We start from the raw sequence: 24,693 nt of genomic DNA, 5'->3' as shown, positions 1-24,693 counted from the left end.
TTCTCACATCCCAGCCAGAGGGGCTCTGCCATGGCGGCCCTGAGGGGAGGCTGCCTCAGGCAGGATCCACTGCGGTGCCTCCATTGTCCTGAGAGGATGGATCCCTCTTTGCCATGGCGCCCTCTTTGCCCCCAAGGGAGGATTCCTCGGGTGGGCTCATGGTGCTTGCAGGGGTTGATCCCTCAGGAGGGTCTCTGCCATCTTGCCCTCAGTGCCCCTGAGGGTACAGCTCCCTCAGGCAGTGCTCTTCCATCTTGCCCTCAGTGCCTCTGAGGGTACAGCTCCCTCAGGCAGTGCTCTGCCATCTTGCTCTCAGTGCCCCTGAGGGTACAGCTCCCTCAGGAGGCTCTGCCATCTTGCCCTCAGGGGCAGCTCCCTCAGGAGGGCTCTGCCATCTTGCCCTCAATCCCCTGAAGGGATGGATTCCTCAAGCAGGTTCTGCCATGGTGTCCCCGAGCAGGGGCTCCACCATGCTGTCCTGAGGGGAAGGTGCCCTCATAAGTGGCTCTGCCCTCACACCCTCCGTGCCCCTATGGGAATGGATTCCTCAGAGCTCCACCATGGGGTCCCTGAGGAGACGAATCGCTGAGGAAGGGCTGCACCATGGCAGCCTCAGTGCTCCTGAGGAGACAGATTCCACCAGCTCTGCCACGGTGTCCCTCGGATCCCTGAAGAGTGGTTGCACCATGGCAGCCTCAGTGCCCATGAAGGGACAGATTCCTCAGGTGGGCTCCGCCATGGTGTCTCTGAGGGGACCTATCTGTGAGAAGCGGTTCCACTATGCCACCCTCAACACCCCTGACGGGAAGCTGCCTCAGGTGGGCTCCGCCACGGTGCATGTTAAGGGAGAGTTCCCTGAGGCGGGTTCCGCCATGGGGCCCCTCAAGGGACGCTTCCCTCTGGCGGCTCCGCCATTGCGACCGAGGAAAGGCTGCCTCTGGCGGTCTCCGCCACGGCACCCCTGAGGGGCCCGGCAGAAAGAGCAGGGGGCAGCTCCCCGCCGCTGGGGCGTCCCTGTCCCGCCGCCAGCTCGGGAGCTCGGCAAGGAGGGGAAGCCCCGGCATGGAGAACGCGGCACCTCTGAGGGAAACGGGCCTAACGCGGCCAACATGGCGGCGAGGGGCGGGCGAGGCGAGCCCTGACACCTCCCCGCCCGTCCCCTCCCCTCCCCGGCGGCGTCGCCCCCCGCCCCCGGCGGATCTCGCGAGAGCGGGCGCTGCGCTGCGGTAGGAGGTCGGCGGAGAAGGACGGACGGAGCCGCCGCCGCTCCCGCCGCCGCCTCACCCTCCTCACCTTCCTCCTCCTCCTCTTCCTCCTACCCCCGCCTCAGGAAGATGCCGCGCTCCGGGCCGCTCCCCGCCGCCTTCTCGCTGCTGCTGGCGACGGCCGCGCTGCTGCCGGGACCCGCCGCGGCGCAGAACGGTGAGGGAGGGCGGCGGCGGGGGGAGCGGTGGGGGGGGGGGCGCGTTGCTATGGCGGCGGGTGCGCTGTGGGCAACCCCGCGGGTGGGGGGGCGACCCCGGCTTTTTGGGGAATCCCTCGTGATTTGGGGCCCCTCAGGGGAAGGGGGAAAGGGTGGTTAGGAGGAGAAAGGGAGGGGGGAGACAGGCTCGGCCCCCCGGCTCCTCGTGCCGCCGGTAAAATGGAACATCTCCTCATCTCCTCCCGCCTACTGAACCTGCATCTGCCGGGCCGCCTTAAATCATTTATAATGCAATAAAGCCCGTAGTTCCTTAGCAACTGGAGAGGTCCTTCTGATAGGAGCGTAAAAGAAGGAATTAAAAAAAAAAAAAAAAAAAGAAGAAGAAACAACCAACCCACCACACCCCAAGCCTTCTCCATTCCTTGTAGGATAGCGTGAGCTAAATCCAGCGCGGCTGCCTCCTCCCCGGCGAGTTCGCAGCCAAGTGCATGACAATTAGTGGCAGAGCGGAGCGGGGCCAAGAGGCTGCTCCAGCCGAGCCTCCTGCTCCAAGGAAATCCTGCAGCGCCGAGGAAAATGCCTGTCTGCCCCCGGCATGTCTGCTCCCGGAGCGGGAGATGCTCCTTGTGCAGCATCACGGTCAGGGCTGCTCGGGCCCGGAGTGCCGGGAAGGACGGGGAGCTCGGCTTGCAGGGAAAATCTGCCTAGGAGGGAGGGCTGCCTTGCTAATACACCGATTCCACGCTAGTTTCATCATTTCATCCTCATTTCTTTCTCCTTCCTATCTGCTTTGCAGATAATACTCAGTCCTAGAGTTTTCTGGGTGTTGAGGTGAATTTTGCCTTGCAGCATGAGGTCCTTGGCTCCAGGGGAATCCTGAAATGGCAGGATTGTGGAATCCCAGCCTGGTTTGGGTTGGAAGGGACCTTACAGCCCATCCCATTCCACCCCTTCCATGGGCAGGGACACCTTCCACCAGGCCAGCACTGAGGCTCTCAGGGTGTTTCACAGTGATAGGTGAGATCCAGATGGGAAAAATACTGTCCTAAACATCCCGGGTGAGAATTATTCCCTGAGCACGTGCTGATTTTGCAGCGTGAAACCAGCAGCGAGCCTCATGTCTCTGTTAACCACAGCTTGACATCTGCACTATGAATGAAAGCTGGAGGCTCTCTGCAGAGTGAGTGAGGCAGCCACTTCTTTGTGGAGTCTGGGAAAACCCTGCTGGAGCTGTGTGCGAATTAGGGATCTCACTTCCTTGGGCTGAGTTGTGGGTTTAATATGGTTCTGTGCTCCCCGTGGCACTGCTGGGTTCCCAGAGAAATTCCAGCCTTGGGCTGGGGCGGAGGGAGTGGAGCAGCTCCCCGGGAAGGAGTGAAATGGAGCAGGGAAGGTGTCGGGTGCCAGCAGCTGGGATGACAATCCCCCATGGCTGCGGGACAGTGCAAACATTTGGCGTTTGCTGCAGTCGGGAGTCTGGAGGTCAGCGATGAGGTGGATTTTGGGGAGAGCTTGAAAGGAGTTTTGTTGTGACTTCCATCGACCAAAGTGGTTTTGGCATAAGGGGAGATTGCAGCCCTCTGGTGTGTCCTGAAAACTCATTGATTTTTATTTTTAATTGAGTGGTGAGGGAGACTCTGGGTTTCTGTAATGCTCTGGGAGTTCACACAGGTGGGTGCAAATCTGCTGGGGAAGGGGTGGAGCACTCCAAGCCAAGTGAAAGGTTGAGTTCTTTTTGACTAAGATTTATTTTAATGTAAAGGTCCTACTGCAGAGGAACTGGGATTCTTTCAGCAAATAAATTTGGTCAAATAATGGGCCATGGGAAGCTTCCTGAAAGAGAACAATTCCTCTTTGGTGTGGAGAGCAGGTCCAGCCGTTTCCTGGATTGTGGATATTCCTTCAGATCTCCTTTGGAAACGCTTCTCACCCACGGGTGTGTGCTTTGAAGGGGCAAGGGAGGATCCCAAAGGGCAGGAATTTATCTTTTATTGATGTGGAGCCATCAGAGTGATGAAAGGTGATAGTCCAAGTGCTGCTGATCTCAGAGTGGTGCAGGAATGGCCACGTACCTGTTGGAACTGCAGGTCAGCACTCACCTGGAGCAGAAAATTCCCACTGGAATTTTCCAGTCCCAAGTTGTTGTGGGAAGCAGCTTTTCTTCCCCACCTCTGACAGCAGATCTCTGCTGAATTCCCAGTAATTTTTCCAGAATATTTGGAGTCAGGCTCACCTATGGATTTAAGCATGCTAAAACTGGAAGGAGGTTTTTGACACTCGAGTGAATTATTTTGAAAGCTCTTGCATAAACACCTTAAGATCTCAGAGAAATGTGTCAGGAATTGAACTTTTGCTGAATATTCTGCTGGGAAAATGATCAGTTGCTGCTCATGGCTTATGTCCAGAGCAGAGTTCTGGTGGAATTGGGGGAGAGATGGGGAAAGCCAGTCAGGAAGAGCTGTGTTTAACCTGCACTTTCTAAGGGCAGCTACTGGAAAATCACTTTAATGCTTCAAAGCAGGCAGCAGCCCCTCGTGGAGGGGAGGAAAACATGACTTTTCCATTGCTGTTTCACCTTTGAAGTATCTTTATTTCAAAACAAGCAGCTGGAAAACCAAAGGTTTTCAGATAATTCCATCCCAGAGTGGCTGGGATTTAAAGGTTATTTTATTATCTGAAGTTGCTGCTTGGGCTGCCCCCTGTGAAATCTGCAGTGTTTTTTTAGCACCCTGACACAAGAGTTGGAGTGGGAGCAAGCTGGCAAGTTCTGCCCTAAAATGCAGAGAGTTCTTCACCATTCTTCACCCTAAAATTGCTTGGGTTGTTCTGAGCTGGACATGAGGGAGAATAAGACAAAATTAATTCAAGTGGTGCTTGTTCAGTTCACTCTCTGCATGGATGAAGAAGGAACTGGCTGGCTAAAACCTGAATATGGATTTTCTGTTGGCAGTAACCAGTATAAAAGTGACCATAAAATCAGGAAAATTAGCTAAGTTAATCCTGAATTCTTAAAATGAATTTCTTCTTGAGGCAGCCAGTGAAAAACTTGGCTTTTATCCTTGTTTTTGACTGCTGAGCCTCATCCATTCTGCAGTGCCTGAGCTCTAATGGTGCCCAGATAAACGTGAGCAATGGTTTCCCAGAGCATTTTTGGAGCCTGAGTGTGGGCTGAGCAATGAGAACGTTCAAGGTTCTCTTCTCCTCCCCACCAGTGCTTCTCTCCCTCCTCCTCCTCCTCCTCCAGCTCTGTGCTGGAAGCTGCAATCCAGGCAGGATCTTCCCTTCTGCTGCTGTCCCAAGTCCTGTTTTATCTTCCCAGCCCAGCCCAAAGTGGCTTTGGCAGCTTCAGGGGCCCTCTAGCTCCATCATCGATTTTATTTCATGGTTTCTGTCATTATTGCAGCTCCTGAAATTCACACACGTGCTGCACCTGCCTCCAGCACTGCAATTTTATTTTTTATTTTATTTTCTCTAGGCCAGTGTTAAAGCTTTACTAAAATCAGGACAATTCCTGTGGCCATGCTTCTCTAAAGTTTGATTTTGATTAAAGCAACACAGCCTGGGTCTGCCTTACCTCATTTTCCATTTTTAAAAGTTTCCCAGCAGAATTCTTTCTGGTGGCTGGAGTTGGGCTGACTGGTGTGGGATTCCACAGTCTGACCCTTTGGATGTTTGAGGATGGGCTTTGTGTGATCAGTCAAACTCCTCAGAACAGAAGAATTTGGGAATAAATACAACCACTTTTTTCCCAGTTAATTCCAGAATAGGAATCCTGACTTCTACAAAGCTGGAGGAGGGAGCTTGGCAATTAAAACATAACTCAAGAATTATCAAAGCTCTATCAAATCCAGTAAAATAATGATAATTATCTGTGGTTTTATTTTAATGGCAATTTATTTTTGCTCCAGCTTAAACATTTGTGTGATGCCTGGTGCTACATTATACATATGTATATGTATATATATAAATATATATAAATATAAATATAAATATATATATATATAAATATATATATATATGGTTTTTGTTTTTGTTTTTTTTTTTTTTTTGGTGTGTTGCTTTATGAGACATTTTTCTAGAGGTAAAATAGATAATAATAATAATAATAATAATAATGATAATAATGGGGCTTTTTTGCTCTAATTCCTATAGTTTTGCATTCCATGTTTTAAAATCCACAGCAGTGACTGGATGGAACCAAGGTGTGGCTCCTCACATTTTGAGGGTACTCACAGGGATCTTGGGACTTTTCCACTGGTTTGGAAACCTAAAATGGAGCATTTTGATAGAATGGGAGAACAAGAAAAAGCCCAGAAAAAACTCATTCAGCCCCAAACTTCAGCTGGAAAAGTGGCTGTGAACGACTGGAATTCCAGGAGCTTGGGGAAAACTGCCCCTGAGCATCTTGGAAATGCTGAGAAAATGGGTTGGAGTGGCCAGGGAAGGTTTTTTGGCAGTGCAGAGAGGAGAGGCAGCCTGGAATAATTCAGTGAGGGCGGACAGCAGGAGTTTTGCAAAAAACAGATGCTCAGAGCATTTTTAAACCTGAGCGTGCAGCAGCTTGGCTGAGCACTCCGGGGGTTATTTTTTTCCCATGGTTTGTTGGGAAAGCTTTGTGGTGCTTTCAGCAGAGCCTGCCTCAGGTTCAGGCTGCAAATGGGGAAGTGTTTTGAATTCCTGTCGTTTTAAAGTGCTTGGAATGAATTAAATGCTGCTGGTTTAGGAGCAGCTCTGAAGCAGAGTTCAGCTGCTTGCTCTGGCAAGCCTGGTGAAATCCAAAGGATTAGAAAATCCCTAAAATGCAGTTTTGCAGCTTATTTTTGGTCTGCTCCTCTCTGTGTCTTCACAGCAAATCCCTGTTTGTTATCCTTTGGTGAGTCACTAAATGATTCCCATTTTCACAGAATCCCAGGATGGTTTGGGTTGGGAGGGACTTTAAAACTTATCCATGGGCAGGGACACTTTCTGCTATCCCATCCAGCCTGGCCTGGACACTTTCAGGGATCCAGGAGAGCCACAGCTTCCCTGGGAATTCCATCCTCACAGGGGAGAATTTTTTCCCAATATTTAACCTAAACCTGCCCTTTTCCACTTTTTAGCCATTTCCCTTGTCCCCAGCCCCTCTCCAGCTCTCCTGGAGCCCCTTTAGGCACTGGCAGGGGCTCTGAGGTTTCCCTGGATCCTTCTCTTCTCCAGGTGAGCACCCCCAGCTCTCCCAGCCTGGCTGCACCCTTGGAACATCCAGGAATAAATGCCACAGAGAAAACAAATAGATGTAAATATTTATCAAGCCAGCCAGAGTAAGGAATGTTTCTGTAGTTTCAGCTGAAGATGTGCAGTTTGCACTGACCAGGCAGCTGGGTTTCCACTTCAGGATTCCAGGGAATAAACTGGAAGTTCATTATTGAAGAGCTCATTTGGATTTGATTTTTCTGCAGCTCCCTCCTCTCACACTGCTGGCCACAGAAACCAGGAGGTTGGGAAACAAATCTTGGGAAGTGTTTCCCAAATCCCAGAGCACCCAGACATCTTGGGGTTGTGGCTCAGAGCCCACCTGCACTTTGGGAGTCTCCTGATGGGCTCTTCCTTGTTTTTATGGGAATTGGGAAGCTGGGCCTGCTCTGCTGTATTTTCCTGCTGGTCTTTCTTGATGTGTGATCCATCCCCTCAGAAACAGGTGGGGTTTATTTAAAGTCAAATAAAGGTAAAATCCCAGCATGTCCCAGGCAGGCTGGAGGGCTGAGTACAGAAATTCCAAGGTGGAGGGAACTTTGGATTGTGCTTGGAGAGCTGTTCTGTGGTGCAATTGCTCTGAGGCTGCACTGAGTGAAAATACAGTGAGGATTCCACTCTTCAGGCTTTATTTTGCTGTCAGGAGCAGGATATTTGGTGCATTTATTCCCTTTAGCCTAGACAATTATTTTCTGTGGCACCCATCCTATAATGCTGTAGGATCATGGTCAGCTCTGACTTTTGTCTTTTTGGAAATATTTCTGTTTTATCCCATTTCTGCCAGTTCTTTCTGCAGAAGGGTTGGGAGTGATGCTGGCACACCTGTTTGTAACCCCTGAGTACTGTGAGAGCTTTTCTGCTGGCTGTCAGGCACGAGGGTAATTCAGTATTTTCATTCCTTTTAACAGAATATTTGTGATTAGATCTTTTTTTCCCCACTACAACTTTGGCTCTTTGCTTCCAAAACCAAAATAGAGCCAGGACAGTTCCCATTTCTCCCCAGTTTTGAGGGTGCTGAACCTGATAGGAGGCTGAGATATTGTATTAGTGGTTTCCTTGCAGCCTTATTTTGTTGCATTTTTATCTGACAGGGTTTTCAGCACTTTGCTGCAGGTTCTGAACTGCTCAGCAGCAGCTTCTGTTCTCACTCCAGGCTCTGAACTGCTTATTTGAGGTCTCAAAGCTCTTATTTTTAGTAGTGATTTGGTGACCCCAATCTTGAGCCATATGGAGTAAATGAAAAAAAAAAAAAATCTAAAAAAATTTAAAAATGTGGAGTTTGGTTTGCAAGAAGGGAATTATTGGGATAAGGGAGCCAAAACCACAGGAGGGGCACTGTCCTGTGGCTCTCCTGCTTTAAATCAAGATTTTTGGGTGCTTTGTGGAAACCTAAATTTGCTTGGATGACAGTGGAAAAACCAAGAAACCACCTTTGGTTCAGGAAAAGCCCCAGCAGGAGGAAATTCCTGGGGGTTGGCAGAAAATCCCTCCATGTTTGCCCTGTTGTGATATTCCTGCCACAGCAGGGATAAATTTTGGGATCAATTTGGGATAAATTCTCCAGTGCCTTTGCTGGGCTCTATTCAGGTATTTTAAGAATTTTAAAATCTTTTAAAGCTGCTGTAAAATTTCTGCACAAGGGATTCTTCTGTCAGCCTGTGAGGGGACAGCTTTTAACACTGCATATAAAGCAGAGCACTGGATATAAAACAGAAGTAGAACCTTTTGACTTGGGCTAGGGGACATAGCTGAAGTGAGATTTTGTTTAGGTCACTGTTTCTGTTCCTCTCAAACACCACAAAATTCCTGCAGTGTGATTAAACACAATTATTGTTGGTACCATGGTGGTGGAATTAATTTTTTTAAATTTACACTGAGCAAAAGAAGCTACTCTCAGTGTTTTTCTTTTTCTTCTTCTGTTTGAAGAGTCCAAATCTGCTTGGCCTTTAATTGGATTTTGCTTTTGCTGGGAAAGCTCTGGGAGCAGGAAAGCTGCTCTGGGGAGCACTGTGGGGCTCCTCCTCAGCTGGAAACCCTCTAAGCTCAAAAATAACCACAAACTGACATTTTGGTTTGTTTTTTATTTATTTTTTTTTCTCTTCAGCACAGGTACAGTGTGAGGTGTGAGGCAGGATGGGTGCCCAGCACAGGGAGGTGATTCCTGGCCAGGATTAGGATGCACTGATCAGTGCTGGAGTGGAATTCCAGCTCAGAAATGGGGTGTTGGATGTGCAGGGAGGAGCTGTCCTGCCCAGGTTATTTCTGGCCCCATAATCTCAGCAGTGACAGTAGGCCTTGGAGATCAGACCTCCTCAGGGAGGGAGGAGCTCTGCTGGAACCCTGAGTCCCACAGCTTTGGGGAGAAATGGGAAAAGCCAAACTGCCTGGGGAAAAATATCTCTAAAAATGCAGTTTTTAACTGAGATCTGCTCCACAAAGTGTGGCATCTCTGCTGCTTTTTAATCCATTTCCTTCCTGCTTGCCTGGAATTCTGCTGCTGGGATGCACTGAGCTGCTGGAGCCATGTCCCTCTGGATGTGGCACTGAGCAGGCAGGAATTCTCTCCCACTCTGGAGAGCCTCAACTTGGAATAATTAAAGCATCTCTAACCCCATCTCCTGCAGCAGGGCCAGGTTTTTACACATCAGGAGGTTTAAACTCTGATTTAGGCTCCAAAGTGTGCTGGAAATGTGTTATCCCCTGTGCTGATGCCATTCCCTGTGCTGACAGAGGAATTATTTTTGTAATAATAAAAACAGCTTCTCCTCAGCCTCTGTTACATAACCCACAATTCAGCAAAGGGCATTTCTTTTGAAAAGTGGCTGGATGAAAATGTCCTTTCCCTCCCTGACGAGGAGATGGAGCAGCTCCTGCAGAATGAATAAAAAAGGGGAAAAAAAGCAGCTTTGCTGGAGAGAAATGGAGTCAGTCTCCTGTCAAACACACATTTGTTAGATCAGGAAAGGTCAGGGGGGAACTGCAAACCTTTGGTTATTTAAAATCCTTGCACTGCACCATTAGAGAGCCAGGCTGAGGATTTTGAAGAGCTAATCTGACACCAGATCGTTTTTATTACTAATGTTTGAGGTGGTTTTAGTGTCTTTAAGACAGAAATTTAATGGTCTTTTAAAATTTTTTGAGATCTTCAGCTTCATTTGCTGCGACGTGGGGACAGCAGACAAATTGAAATTGCTGCCTGTGCTGCAGCTGAATCCCTTCCCACTGCTTTCCAGGGAATGGCTTTTTAGTTGTTAACATGGATTTTTTTGGCAGTTTCCAGGAGCCTCCTTGCCCTGGCTCTTCCTGCTTCAGAGGGATTCTTGTGTAGTCCTTAGCTGGAACACTAATATTCCTGTATTCCCTTAAAAAAGGGATTAAAGCAGTGAATGCTGGCTCAGTGGATTTTTCCCTGTGGGATGTGCTGGGGAGGAGCAGGAATGGAGAGAGCAGAGAACAATTCCTGTCTTTGCTGAGCATGAGGTGGGTTTAATCCTTGGAAAAAACCTTTGGGAGAGGAGGGACAAATTCCCCATGGAAGGAAATCTCCTCGGGAGGGATTCAGCCCAGCTCCCTGACAGCACAAAGCTGCATTTTCCATGGGATTACAGGGGATGGAATTCAGGGGGAACAAGGTGGCATTTCCCTGGGATGCCTTTGCCATCCATAGTTTCAGGGAGGTTATATAAATTGTGGAATTGCCCCGGGAAATTCCCCAAACTTGGCTTTTTTACAGCGTGTGAGGGAGGTGCCACCCTAGAAATACAATTGGTGTCTCCTGTGAGAGCTCCTCCAGCACTTCTGCACTGATATTCCTAAATATTCCCATTGGAATATGGGAAAAAATGTGCTTTTTAAGGCACTGGACCTGCTGTGGATCTGAGTTCACAGGTTGGCCAGAGCTGGCTCTGCTCCATCTTTACCCATCTATTATTTGTTCCAGAGTGCTGATCCAAGTGTTTGAGGTAAATAGGAGATTTTCTGTGAATATTTTGATATCAAGTCTGCAGCGAGATAAAAATGAATTCTGCTCCCAGGATGTCCCAAAACGACAGAAGCACTTCCATAAACCCTATCCCTTTAAATTCCCAAGGTGCAGAGCCCTGGAATTTTCTAGTTCAGGAAAGGCCTGGGAGCAGATGGGCTCCAACAGCAGAGCTGGAGAGAGGGAGGGAGCTGTAAATTGGAGCAGGAGCTGTGACAGGGACTCAGAGCTCCCCTGGGGACAGGCACGTGCCCACAGTGACATCCCAGCTGTGCCAGGGGTCTGACAGAGCTCAAAACCGGGAAAAAACTCCCTTCCTGCTCTTGGGAAAGGGGCTGCAGCTGCCTTTGGAGCCACAGTTTACAAACCCTGCCCTGGTTATCCTTCCCTGGGGGATGTTCCAGCCTTGCATCAATTTTCACCTGCACCCTCCAGGTGGTGGCAGCAGGATTGTCACCTACAGTCCCTGGAACTGCATGTTCTGAACCCAGCCAGGAGAGGATTTGGGGGGGAAGGAATTCCCTGGAGCTGGGGGAAGTGTGGCTGTGCTGTTGTGCCTTCTCCTCCCAAGGATGTGTTTCCTCAGGGAATTGGGGCTGCTGATACCAGGTTTTGTACCATAAAAGTGGCCATAAAATACCAGTTGGGTTTCAAAAGTGTGAGGGGAAAAGTCCCTTTTTTTTACTTCAGGGAAACTTGGATTTGTGGGAAGGTCTCAGGCTTTTTGAGGGGTTTGTGGGGCCAGAGGATCTTTCAGAATCCTTTCCAGCCAGAATTTCCCAGATTTATGCCCAGGAACTGATCCCTGTGTCCTGGCTCTACTCAGGAATCCTTTCCAGACTAAATTCCCTCATTTATCCAAGAACTGATCCCTGTGTCCTGGCACTATTCAAGAATCCTTTCCAGCCTGAATTCCTGATTTATTCCCAGGAACTGATCCCTGTGTCCTGGCCCTACTCAGGAATCCTTTCCAGCCTGAATTCACTGATTTATCCAGGAACTGATTCCTGTGTCCTGGCCCTACTCAGGAATCCTTTCCAGCCTGAATTCCCTGATTTATCCAGGAACTGATCCCTGTATCCTGGCCATACTCAGGAATCCTTTCCAGCCTAAATTCCCTGATTTATTCCCAGGAACTGATCCCTGTGTCCTGGCCCTATTCAGGAATCCTTTCCAGCCTGAATTCCCTGATTTATCCAGGAACTGATCCCTGTGTCCTGGCCCTACTCAGGAATCCTTTCCAGCCTGAATTCCTGATTTATTCCCAGGAACTGATCCCTGTGTCCTGGCCCTACTCAGGAATCCTTTCCAGCCTGAATTCCTGATTTATTCCCAGGAACTGATCCCTGTGTCCTGGCCCTATTCAAGAATCCTTTCCAGCCTGAATTCACTAATTTATTGGGGAACTGATCCCTGTGTCCTGGCCCTACTCAGGAATCCTTTCCAGCCTGAATTCCCTGATTGATCCAGGAACTGATCCCTGTATCCTGGCACTATTCAGGAATCCTTTCCAGCCTGAATTCCTGATTTATGCCCAGGAACTGATCCCTGTGTCCTGGCCCCATCCAGGAATCCTTTCCAGCCTAAATTCCTGATTTATCCAGGAACTGATCCCTGTGTCCTGGCCCTATTCAAGAATCCTTTCCAGCCTAAATTCCTGATTTATTCCCAGGAACTGATCCCTGTGTCCTGGCCCTACTCAGGAATCCTTTCCAGCCTGAATTCCTGATTTATTCCCAGGAACTGATCCCTGTGTCCTGGCCCTATTCAAGAATCCTTTCCAGCCTGAATTCACTAATTTATTGGGGAACTGATCCCTGTGTCCTGGCCCTACTCAGGAATCCTTTCCAGCCTGAATTCCCTGATTGATCCAGGAACTGATCCCTGTATCCTGGCACTATTCAGGAATCCTTTCCAGCCTGAATTCCTGATTTATGCCCAGGAACTGATCCCTGTGTCCTGGCCCCATCCAGGAATCCTTTCCAACCTAAATTCCTGATTTATCCAGGAACTGATCCCTGTGTCCTGGCCCTATTCAAGAATCCTTTCCAGCCTAAATTCCTGATTTATTCCCAGGAACTGATCCCTGTGTCCTGGCCCTACTCAGGAATCCTTTCCAGCCTGAATTCCCTGGTTTATCCAGGAACTGTGTCCATATGTGCCAGGAATTGTCCCTTGGGCACATTTCCTGGATGTCCTCACCAAACCATTCCCCTTGGGATGCTCCCAGTTTCCTGCAGCAAAAACAGGGAATTAATTTGCCCCTAAATCTCCTGCATCCGAGGTTTTGGGATGCACAGGGAAATGTGGGATTCTGGGCTGGATCCAGGGAATGTTTAATCCCTCCTCTGGCCCTGGAAGGAGAGATCCTCAGGTTTCCCTGCCTGTGGAATGAGCTCATGCACAGCTCATGCATTTTAGATGATGCTTTCTCTCCGGGTTCACCTCTCTCCCAGCTCTGGGAAACTGCAGGATGAGACTGCAGGAATTAATCCAGGGATTGCTCTGGGCTCACCTCAGGCCTGCCTTAAAGCTGTTCTGCAGCTGGCAAAAATTAATGGGATTAACGCCAGTTTTTTTAATTTCCTGGTGATAACAGAATGGGAAAGCATCAGTGCTGTGCAAAATGGGTGGGAATAGGCAGGATGCTTCAGTGCCTTCCTGGAATTGAGGTGTTTCACCTCTTCCAGCTGTCACTTTTTGTGTATTTAACTGATTCCCAAGATTTTTCAGTGGTTGTGAGCATTGGCAAGGAACAAAACGTTAATCAGGGTGCTTTTTCCAGCTCATATGGAGTAAAAATGCAACACTCTGACAGTGAGATTTCCCCACCCTCAGAACTCCTGTTGCTTAATCAAGAGAAAAAAAAGTGTTAATTAGCCAAGGCACCTCATTAACACAGCCTGGCTGAGGGGGGCAGCTCCTGCCTGGCTTTTTCTGGGATATTTCCATCAAATTATCAATGTGGGAGTAAAGCAAAAATCAGCTCAGGTGAGCAGTGCTTGGTGGGCCTTGCCTTTGTTGTTTATTTATTTAAAGAATTTAAGAAAACAGACTGCATAATTTGGATATTATGCAGTGAAATATATCAAAATATAAAATATAAATATAAAATTTGCTCCAGATCTTTCCTAAGGGCCTGAGAGCAGTGAAATACAAATTTTTGATGTGCTGAGAGGTTTTCCAGGCAGGTTTTTTCATCCAAGCTGAAAATCATTCAGTCCTCAGCAGTTAGACTTTATTTACTGTGGCTCCAGACTGAAAATCAGATTTATTTTTGCATTTTAGCATTGTAAACCCTCAGTTCTGAGCTTTGAACTGTGCTTTAAGTGGGATTCAGGTTGAGCAGCAGCCTCAACCTGCTTTTTGGGGATTCCTTGGTTACAGTTGTGTTGGTTGGGGTTGAAAACTTCCTTGGAAATCCTTTGTTTCCCCCTCATTTTAGTCCTAATTTATCCATTCTTTGTATGTGTTAAACCTGTTTTTTTGCTGTCTTTGAGCCTGCCTTAATATTTTTCCTCAACTTGGGTTTTAAGCCAAAGCACTTTTATTTTTTAAACCCCTTTTTTACATCAGACTTAACCTTGGGAGATGAAAACTCTCCCTGCTCTGCTCCTCCAGGACCATTCTCCTTAATTCTTTTGCCTTGCTTAAACCTTGATGAATTTTGAGTTCCAAAAGGATATTTTAATCAATGGCACAATAATTTCTGCAGTTCAGGGGTGACTGCCAGGCACTGCCTTGTGTATTCTTACCCTGGCAGATTTTACAAGAATTTCTGAGCTCTGAAAATCCTGGTTTTTTTTTCCTGTGGGGATTTAATTTTCTTTCCCCAGCACGAATTTTAATGCAGAGTTTGGAAATGTGAGGAGCCCCTGGAATTCCAGTGGAATTCCATGTGCAGACTGAAACATTTCCCTGGTTTTAGGGCATTAATCTCTCCTTTACTCCATCCACACAACTGAGGGATGAGATCAAATCTTGAATGAATAAACCACTTCCAGAAGGGATTTCAGATTAGTTCCCAATCTTAAGCAGAGCACAGTCCCAAATCTTTAGGGTTAAACTAAGCAGTCTCAAATCTCTGGACTTAAGCAGAGCACAGTCCCAAATCTTTGGGGTTAAACAGAGCACAGTCCCAAATATTTGGGTTTAAACTGAGCACAGTCCCAATCTTTGGGGTTAAACAGAGCATGGTCCCAAATATCTGGGTTTAAACAGAGCACAGTCCCAATCTTTGGGTTTAAACAGAGCACAGTCCCAAATCTCTGGACTTAAGCAGAGCACAGTCCCAAATCTTTGGGGTTAAACTGAGCAGTCCCAATCTTTGGGGTTAAACTGATCACATTCCCCAGTCTTTGGGGTTAAACTGAGCACACACCTAAATCTTTGGGGTTAAATCAAGCACAGTCCCAAACCTTTAGGGTTAAACTAAGCAGTCCCAAATCTTTGGGTTTAAACAGAGCACAGTCCCAATCTTTGGGTTTAAACAGAGCATAGTCCCAATCTTTGGGTTTAAGCAGAGCACATTCCCCAGTCTTTGGGGTTAAACTGAGCACACACCTAAATCTTTGGGGTTAAACCAAGCACAGTCCCAAATCTTTGGTGTTAAAGTGAGCAGAGTCCAAAATCTTTGGGGTTAAACAGAGCATGGTCCCAAATCTCTGGAGTTAAACAGAGCATGGTCCCCAGTCTTAGGGGTTAAACAGAGCACATTCCCTTGAGCCAGCCCTGAGCTGGTGGCTGTGTCCCTGTTTTTGGGTGTTGGGTGCTGCTGTCTCTGGAGCTGGGTGAGCTGTGCAGGACAAGCCCAAGAAAGGCAGGGCCGGGCTCTGGCATCGCCTGCGTAAGCGGGGTCTGCCCAGTGTCACTGCTCTGTGCTGGGACAGCCATGGAATTCACTGGCAGGGCCCAAAGGCAGCAGCACTTCCCAGCTCCCCTGTGCTGCAGCTTCTGCAATAATTCACCTTTCCCCCCGCTTTTTTGGTGTTTTTTAATCATTCCTGCTCAGTGCTGGCTGATCCCCGCTCCATGTGCAGCTCCTTGGCTGGTGTCACCACGAGCATCACCTTGTGCAGCTTCACCTTGTGCAGCATCACCTCGCTCACTGCTGCTTTTTGTGAATGGCTAAAAATGCAAAATATTAACCCAGAGCTGCCCTTGGTAATTTAAATAGTTGTTCATTTATATATGGAGGCCATTTATCATCCCAGGGAGTGCTGGTCATTCACTGGGGTCAGGCAGTGCTGGTCATTCACTGGGGTCAGGCAGTGCTGGTCATTCACTGGGATCAGGCAGTGCTGGTCAGTCACTGGGGTCAGGGAGTGCTGGTCAGTCACTGGGGTCAGGCAGTGCTGGTCAGTCACTGGGGTCAGGCAGTGCTGGTCAGTCACTGGGGCCAGGCAGTGCTGGTCAGTCACTGGGGCCAGGCAGTGCTGGTCAGTCACTGGGGCCAGGCAGTGCTGGTCATTCACTGGGGCCAGGCAGTGCTGGTCATTCACTGGGGTCAGGCAGTGCTGGTCAGTCACTGGGGTCAGGCAGTGCTGGTCAGTCACTGGGGCCAGGCAGTGCTGGTCAGTCACTGGGGCCAGGCAGTGCTGGTCATTCACTGGGGCCAGGCAGTGCTGGTCATTCACTGGGGTCAGGCAGTGCTGGTCAGTCACTGGGGTCAGGCAGTGCTGGTCATTCACTGGGGTCAGGGAGTGCTGGTCATTCACTGGGGCCAGGGAGTGCTGGTCATTCACTGGGGCCAGGGAGTGCTGGTCATTCACTGGGGTCAGGCAGTGCTGGTCAGTCACTGGGGTCAGGCAGTGCTGGTCATTCACTGGGGTCAGGCAGTGCTGGTCATTCACTGGGGCCAGGGAGTGCTGGTCATTCACTGGGGCCAGGGAGTGCTGGTCAGTCACTGGGGTCAGGGAGTGCTGGTCAGTCACTGGGGTCAGGGAGTGCTGGTCATTCACTGGGGTCAGGGAGTGCTGGTCATTCACTGGGGTCAGGCAGTGCTGGTCAGTCACTGGGGTCAGGCAGTGCTGGTCATTCACTGGGGTCAGGCAGTGCTGGTCATTCACTGGGGTCAGGCAGTGCTGATCATTCACTGGGGGCCAGGGAGTGCTGGTCATTCACTGGGGTCAGGCAGTGCTGGTCATTCACTGGGGGCCAGGGAGTGCTGGTCATTCACTGGGGCCAGGCAGTGCTGGTCATTCACTGGGGGCCAGGGAGAGCTGGTCAGTCACTGGGATTGTGGCTGTGGTCATTGGTCACTGGGGGCTGTGGCCATTCACTGGGGGCCAGGGAGTGCTGGTCAGTCACTGGGATTGTGGCTGTGGTCATTGGTCACTGGGGGCTGTGGCCATTATGGGGCTGTGGCCATTAGAGAGCTGTGGTCATTGGTCACTGGGGGCTGTGTCCACTCTAGCCAGGGTTTCCTGGGAACCCCTGCAGGATTTGCTGGGCTTTCCTCGGTGCTGAGCCCCTCTGTGCAGGGATGCTGGGCTGGGCAGTTCCTGATCCCATGAGTTCATAAATCAAGGAATTTGAGGGTAATTGTTAAAAATTTTGGGTGTTCCTGCAGCTGTTCCCTGCAGCTCCACACTGGCTGCTCTTCCAGCAGGACTGTGCCAGCAAGGGACACTTGGTGTGTGTTTTGGGGGCACTTGGAGGGGTTTTCCTGCCCAAAGGATCCTTTAGGATGCATCCCTAGTGCCACCTTACCATGTCTTTGTTTTCTGTGGCCAAGTGAGATACAGGGCATTAAATGCTACTTAATGAGTGCTCCAAGTCCACATTTCCATTTCTAAACCTCATTGATTTGTCTCTCATCCTAAAATAAGCCTGGGATGGCACAATCTGAGGAAAGGGATGACTGACAGAGTTTTCCTGGTGTCCCTCCTCATGCTGCTGAGGTTCCCAGCCCCAGCACAGCACCAGGACGGGTTTTGCTGCATAATCTGTCTGGCCAGCTGTGTCTTAATCCTGCAGTTTCAGGAGGGGCCTGGGGGGAAGGGCCTGGTGTTGAGGCGCTGCTATTCTCCTAAATATCTTTGGAAATAGGATTGAAGGACAATTTAGTGTGAGTGTGCTCCCAGCAGGGCTTCGAGGTGGGTAAGTATGGGAGGATTTAGGATATCCAGAATAAGGATATTGCGGCCTGAGCACAGATGTGAGCCCAGCAGCTCTCCACGGGGGGTACACTGCTTGGGTTCCTTTCTGGGTTCCTAACAAAACACCCTTTTGGCCCTGAGTGTTCATTCCACTGAAATTCCCTCCTTCCCAGAGCTGGGGTGATCAGCTCCTCCAGGAAAATAGGTCATTTGTATCTCGGGGATTTCCCTTCCCTGGAAGCCCTAAATGGATGGGAGAGGAGGTCAGAGCAGAGCTCACAGCTGGCACAGCTTTGGGATTTCCCCCTGTGCCCCTGTGGGTGGGTCAGGTAAAGAAACCTGCTCAGAGAGCAGATGCCTGACCTGACCTGAACCCTGGTGCATCCCGAGGTTCCTGCAGCCCAAAAAGGCCTGGAAATCCCTCGGGGAGGGTGGGCAGGTGGGGCTGCTGGGCAAGGAGAGCAGCAGCAATACTGGGAATTCCCTGCCCTGCACCCAGTTCTGTGTGCCCTGGGTGTCCCCAAGAGTGTCACTGCCAGTGCCATGGGTCCCCAAGTGTGTCACTGCCAGTACTGTGGGTGTCCCCAAGCTGTGTCACTGCCAGTGCCATGGGTCCCCAAGCTGTGTCACTGCCAGTGCTATGGGTGTCCCCAAGTGTGTCACTGCCAGTGCCGTGGGTCCCCAAGTGTGTCACTGCCAGTGCCGTGGGTCCCCAAGAGTGTCACTGCCAGTACTGTGGGTGTCCCCAAGTGTGTCACTGCCAGTGCCATGGGTCCCCAAGAGTGTCACTGCCAGTACTGTGGGTGTCCCCAAGTGTGTCACTGCCAGTGCCGTGGGTCCCCAAGTGTGTCACTGCCAGTACTGTGGGTGTCCCCAAGTGTGTCACTGCCAGTACTGTGGGTGTCCCCAAGTGTGTCACTGCCAATGCCATGGGTCCCCAAGCTGTGTCACTGCCAGTGCCACAGGGCCCCAAGTGTGTCACTGCCAGTGCCATGGGTCCCCAAGTGTGTCACTGCCAGTACTGTGGGTGTCCCCAAGTGTGTCACTGCCAGTGCCATGGGTCCCCAAGCTGTGTCACTGCCAGTGCCACGGGGCCCCAAGTGTGTAACTGCCAGTACTGTGGGTGTCCCCCAGCCGTGATGCCGTGGGTGTCCCCAAGCCATGTCACTGCCAGTACTGTGGGTGTCCCCAAGTGTGTCACTGCCAGTGCCATGGGTGTCCCCAAGTGTGTCACTGTCAGTGCTGTGGGTGTCCCCAAGTGTGTCACTGCCAGTGCCGTGGGTGTCCCCAAGATATGTCACTGCCAGTGTTGTGGGTGTCCCCAAGCCGTGTCACTGCCAGTGTTATGGGTGTCCCCAAGCCGTGTCACTGCCAGTGTTATGGGTGTCCCCAAGCCGTGTCACTGCCAGTGGACTGGGTGTCCCCAAGCCGTGTCACTGCCAGTACCATGGGTGTCCCCAAGCCGTGTCACTGCCGATACCGTGGGTGTCCCCAAGCCGTGTCACTGCCGATGCCATGTCTCTAACTGTGTTTTCTGCCCCGCTGCTTTGTTGTGTGTGAGCTCTGTTGTTTTCTGCCGCTCTGTCACTGCGTTTCTGCTGCCCCTCCCTGCAGCCGGGTTTGTCAAGTCGCCCATGTCAGAAACTAAGCTCACGGGGGACGCCTTTGAACTGTACTGTGATGTGGTTGGGAACCCCACTCCAGAGATCCAGTGGTGGTATGCCGAAGTCAACCGGGCTGAGGCTTTCAAACAGCTGTGGGATGGCGCTCGGAAGCGCCGTGTCACCATTAACACTGCCTACGGGGCCAATGGGGTGAGTGTGCTGAGAGTAACCCGCCTTACCTTGGAAGACTCTGGGACTTACGAGTGCAGGGCCAGCAACGATCCCAGGAGGAATGACTTGAGGCAAAATCCCTCCATTACGTGGATTCGAGCCCAGGCTACTATAAGCGTCCTGCAGAGTGAGTCTGGCCCCCAGTAGTGGCACTGTAGTGTCTAGAGGCAGTCTGGTGACCCCGCCCCGTGTCCCACCCTCTGCCACCCTGTGCTGTCCTCCCTCGGGCTGCTCCTCCCCTGTAGTGCTGCCCCTGTGTGCCACCCGTGTCTCTTCTCCTTAGGACCAAAGCACTTGGGAAAACCTCGGGATGTGTGTTAGAGCTTCCGTGTGAAACCAGCCCGCTGTTGGATTTGTGCTTGTGCCCTCCTCCCTTTAGTTTTGTAGGAGGTTTCCAGCCTCCCTGACTTCTCCACGAGTGCCTTTCTCTTTTATTTCCTTGTTCATCCCAGCTCTAACCGTTTTATTTTGATTTCTTCTGTTCTCTTGGAATTTTCTGGGAATGCCTCCTCGCCTGGTTTTGGTTACATATCTGCTTCTGGATAAATCCTTCCCTTTCAGTTCCACGTGACCTTTCGTGTTTGGATTTTTCCATGAAGTCGTGGTGTTTCTTTTCCTTCCTGGCCAGCAGCATGTTCCTAAGGAGTTCTCTGATGCAGCAGCACTGAGGAGATGCAGCCATTCCTAATCCAGCCTGTGGGAGAGGGGGGGATGTCCTCCCCAGTGCTGAACTCAAACTTGAGCTCAGTGGCTCCATCCAGGTGGATGCTCTGAGAGCAGAGGCTGTGCTTGGCCCAGAGTTGCTTTTTGTTCTTGGTTGTGACAAGGCTTTCCTGCCTTCACTTTGCTTTTCACCCCAGGTGGGTTTGGGAGTTCATGTGGTCAGATTCAGTAGAGAAGAGTTTTGGGCCAGATGTAAAACTTGGATTTGCTTAAGGAAATGGCTGCTGAGTTACAGTTAGAGGGAATTAAATCTGCAGTGTGCAGGTACAGGAGAACTTTTTTTGAGTGATTTCTCACTGTCCTCAGCTGACAGAAGAGCAGAGCAAAAGTGTGATCTTGCTCCTGTGCTCTGTGCACAAATAACCCTTTAATGCCCTACTGAGTACAAAATACCAACTCTGTATCTTAATTATTTATTTGGGCACTTTGAAAAATCCCCCCCAGAGCTGTCCCCAAAGCCTGGTGCTGCAGTGCTGGATCAGAGACCTTCCCTCTGGAGATGGAAGCAGCATTGGTGCACGTGTTGGAATGGGTGGTGCCCCCTGTGGTGTGGAGTGGCTTGCAGGTCCCTCAGCTGGAACTGCTCAGCCCCAGCCCAGCCCTCTTCTCTCCCGTGTCCTTTGGGCTCCCAAAGGACTGGAATGCTTGCATGGCCTGCAGCAGCAGCTCTGCCATCCTGGGAATGATCCTGCCCTGGGACAAACCTGGAGAGGTGTCTGCTAGGGAGTGCTGGAGAGAGCCCCGTGCCCTGGCAGCCCTGCAGGGGCTGCAGAGCGACTCTGGGGGACACAGTCCTGCTGTGTCAGAGCCAGGCTTTGGGACCAGCTGCTGGGGAGGTGTGTCCCCGTGGAAAGGGGGTTCCCTGGCACTCAGCTGCTCCAGGGACTGGAGCTCAGCCTCTCCTCCCCTCCCATTAACCCCGTTTCTGCCAAGTGCCTTGTGCTGGGGTAGCGCTGCTCTGGGGCTCTGCTGTGCTGGGCAGATGTGGATCAGAGCCCTGGCTGCCTTTCCCTGTGTGCTGGGAGAGGTGAGCTGCTCGTGCCAGGGAGAAGGAGCCTCTGGACATCAACCTGCCTGAGCCTGCTGGAGGTGAAGGAAAATGGGAACAAGGTTTCCAAGGTCCCTGGAAGTGGAGACTCTTCCTGAGCCTCGCTGTTCCCTTACGTGCCTGAGCAGTTTGTCTTGGAAATGAGAATTGTCTGGCTCAGTGGAGTTGGAATTTCCAGCTGATGATGGTGGCTGCTGCCCTGCTGTGACACCAAAGTCCCACAGAGCACAAGGCTCCATCCTGGCTTCTGCAGAGATCAACTTGCTTTTGAAAATCTGGCACCCAGGAACCACCATCTGCCTTCCACCTCATTCCGGATTTGGAACCAGAATTTCACTTACTGGGGTTTTTTTTTAGTTGCTTTGCTTGGGTTTTAACTGTAGAAGCTGAGCTTACATAAAGTGGGCACTTCAAGTGATGTGTAAAAAGTGATTTTCTAGGTGAGCATCCTCCTTTGGCTGCTGCTGTCCCAGTGTTCCAACTGCAGTTTGGCTCCTGGAATTAAATGAGGAGACTGATCCATCAATTTGCTTTTTTAATAGCCAAATCAAATTAACATAAATGCAGGTGAAGCTGGAAATGAGGCTTGCAGCTGCCTTTAGTTTTGCTAAACTAAAACTGAAAAGGTTGCAGGTCAGCCATTGAGTGACTATTTCAGACACACTCCAAAAATATTCCCAGAGCTCTGTCAGTGTTTTTGTGGGAATGCAGATGAGCTCTTTGGGGGTGGAAAAGCACATGGGGCAGGCCAGGAATGGTGCATGATACAGGAATAGCACAACAATTTTGGGCCCAAACAATCCTTGAAAGGATAAAATTCCCAGTGTGGGAGAAATGAGGCAAAAAAACAGAGTGAAAAAACGTGATAATACAAACAGCAACTGCAGTGTATCTGCAGTAAAGGAATGATTTAAAGAGCTGGGGGAAGGAGGATTTTCAAAAAGGATATCCAGGACTGGAATGCTCCAGGTTATCAGTAGATGAATATTTTTTCTCCCTGGGCAGTAATCTAAGGATGTGCCACGGGATACAGGGATGTTCCTTCCCTGTGTGGAAAGCTGGGATGGTTCTGACACAATTGGTATTTTCCATTTTCCCGTTGTGTTTCATGTGCCCTGCATTCCAAAGGCACTGTGGATCATAAATTTATATCCCAAACTGTTACCACAAGGCAGAGTTTCCAGAATCCAAACTCCTTGGATGACTTGCAGAAATCAGGGAGATGTTTGCTGCTTCCTCAGCCTCCTGCATGCAGAGGGGAGGGAGGAAGGAGCAGCTGGAGCTGCACCTCTGGAATTCCCTGCTGCTGAGGCAGGAATTCATCCAGGCAGGGCACACACAGAGGCTCTGGGGTGGCCTGCAGACAAAGCTGACACTAAAAATATATTTTTTTTTTTTTTTTAAAGACTAACAGTGAGAATTGTGAAATTTTTAAACTCTGCCATGCTGCGTGAGGTGGTATTTTACAGAAAGGTTTTTTGGCCAAGTTTGGGAAGCTGCTTCTGTGACTGCTGACAATCAGCCAGCTGTGTGTGCTGGAGAGCAGCAGCACCTGCAGGAGCTGAAGCCAGCGTGGCTCTCAAACAGCAGGACAGTGCCCTCATTGATTTCAGCACTTCTGAAAGGCTGTGCCCTAAAAAATGTGAATTTGGTGGTGCCAAGTGAGGCTGTGGAGTGGAGCAGCCCCAGAGCAGCCAGCAAAGTGCAGAACTGGGCTCTGCTCATGCACTGGGGCTGTTTTTGTTCTTTATAAGTGTTTGTGCTTGAGGTTACTTCAGACACAAAACAGTTGCAGCTCTGATTTTACCCTGCTGTGTATCCTTCCAGTTCATTGTCAGCCTCTGAGTGCTGTTCTCAGCTGTTCTCCCATTCCAGACACCAGGGAAATTGTGCCATTTGGAATCTCCTGGGTGCACTTAAGGACACAGCAGCCTTTGGGCAGGGGCAAATCCAGAATATTACCGAGAAACCTAAATTTGAGTGCTGTTCATATCAAAAAGGGTTTGTTGGAAACCTGGAGGAGAATGTGAGGTTCTCTCTGACCTCTGGAGCTCTTGGGCTCCTACTCCGAGCTCTTTGTTGGGTTATCTTCTAAATAAGCAAGCAGCTAATAGTTAAAAAGGTTATTTATTACAAAGCACATCTTATTACAAAGCACATCAGTCTCTACAGGCAAGCAAAAAAGCAAATGGCAAAAAAATGGCAAAAAAGCAAAAAGCAATGGCAAAGCAATAAGCAATGGCTGGAAGCCCTGGCAAAAGCCAGTGGCTAAAAGCCACAATGGCTGAAAGCACCAACTCTCCCAATACAAACTCTTATACAGGATTTTTCCAACAAGCTAAGACACAAGCTCAGACCACCACTCCTTAACCTATTAGAATTGCAGTTTCTCAGCACACCAGGTTATGTATAGAACTGCACATACAATCTATCTGTTCTATCTAAGGAATGTAAGCAATATTCTTACTAGAGGTCTATTATGTCTAAGTCCTGTCTACAACCATGGTCCTGGAGCCTCTGTTGAAGATATCAGTGTGTTTCAACCTTCACTAGAACACTCACTGCTACTCTGGCATTTGAAACCTTTCACTTACTAAAAGCATTACAGCTCCTATTAAAACTTACCATCTTACTTCTACTTATATGTGAGTAGCTTAATACACTTCAATCCATCCAAAGGCTTTAATTCATAGAATCACAGAATACTGAGGTTGGAAGAGACCTCCAAGATCATCGAGTCCAACCTATGTCCTAACACCTCAACTCAGAGTATAGACTATAACATGGCACTAATTCAATGCCTGCACTCTGATTTCTCTCTGAAGAATTCAGAGACACCCCTGACTCACTGACTCCAGCAGGAGAAGGATGAAGTGCCAGCCAGCAAGAAGCTTCTGGAGGAACAACATGCAGCCGCAGGAGCATGAAGTGACCACAGCACAAAGTGTGTCAGCTGTGTTAGCCGGGTGTGTGTGGTGCCGGCAGTCCAGTAACCATTAACCCGTTCTGTTCCAGGCGGAGCGCAGCCCGAGGCGGTGTGCTGTGTGCTTTGTGGGTGTGTCCCGCAGTGCCATCCCCCGTGTGGTGCCCTGCCCTCCCCGTCCCCTGCCCTGTAGAGTAGCCCTGTCCCCGGGGGTGTGGCTGCTGAGGTGTCCCTGCCTTGCAGAGCCGCGGATCAACGCCAGCGAGGACGTGGTGCTGCACGCGGCGGGCGCGGCCGTCACGCTGCAGTGCAACCTCACCAGCAGCCCCAGCCCGCTCAGCGCCAGCTTCTGGGTGAGGAACGGCGAGGAGATCCCGGGCACCAGGAAACTCTCCAACACCACCGAGTACAGGTGGGTGCAGCCACT

The 24,693-nt window shown here is 50.1% G+C and overlaps 1 protein-coding gene across 1 annotated transcript in view; it reads left to right on the top strand.

Annotated features, from left to right (window-relative positions):
• Nucleotides 1-1,152: 1,152 nt before the first annotated feature.
• Nucleotides 1,153-24,693, top strand: part of NPTN (neuroplastin) — a 42,586-nt gene continuing 19,045 nt past the window's right edge. The window contains exons 1-2 of the mRNA XM_056499672.1: nucleotides 1,153-1,422; nucleotides 24,510-24,678. Of these exons, the coding sequence (XP_056355647.1) occupies nucleotides 1,335-1,422; nucleotides 24,510-24,678 (257 nt within the window). The 5' untranslated portion in view covers nucleotides 1,153-1,334. The remainder of the gene's footprint in view (nucleotides 1,423-24,509; nucleotides 24,679-24,693) is intronic.

This window comes from Oenanthe melanoleuca, chromosome 10 (genome assembly GCF_029582105.1).
Source record: "Oenanthe melanoleuca isolate GR-GAL-2019-014 chromosome 10, OMel1.0, whole genome shotgun sequence".
NCBI classification, from domain to species: domain Eukaryota; kingdom Metazoa; phylum Chordata; class Aves; order Passeriformes; family Muscicapidae; genus Oenanthe; species Oenanthe melanoleuca.
Note: the sequence above shows the minus strand (reverse complement) of the source record. Positions and strands in the feature narration are given on the sequence as shown.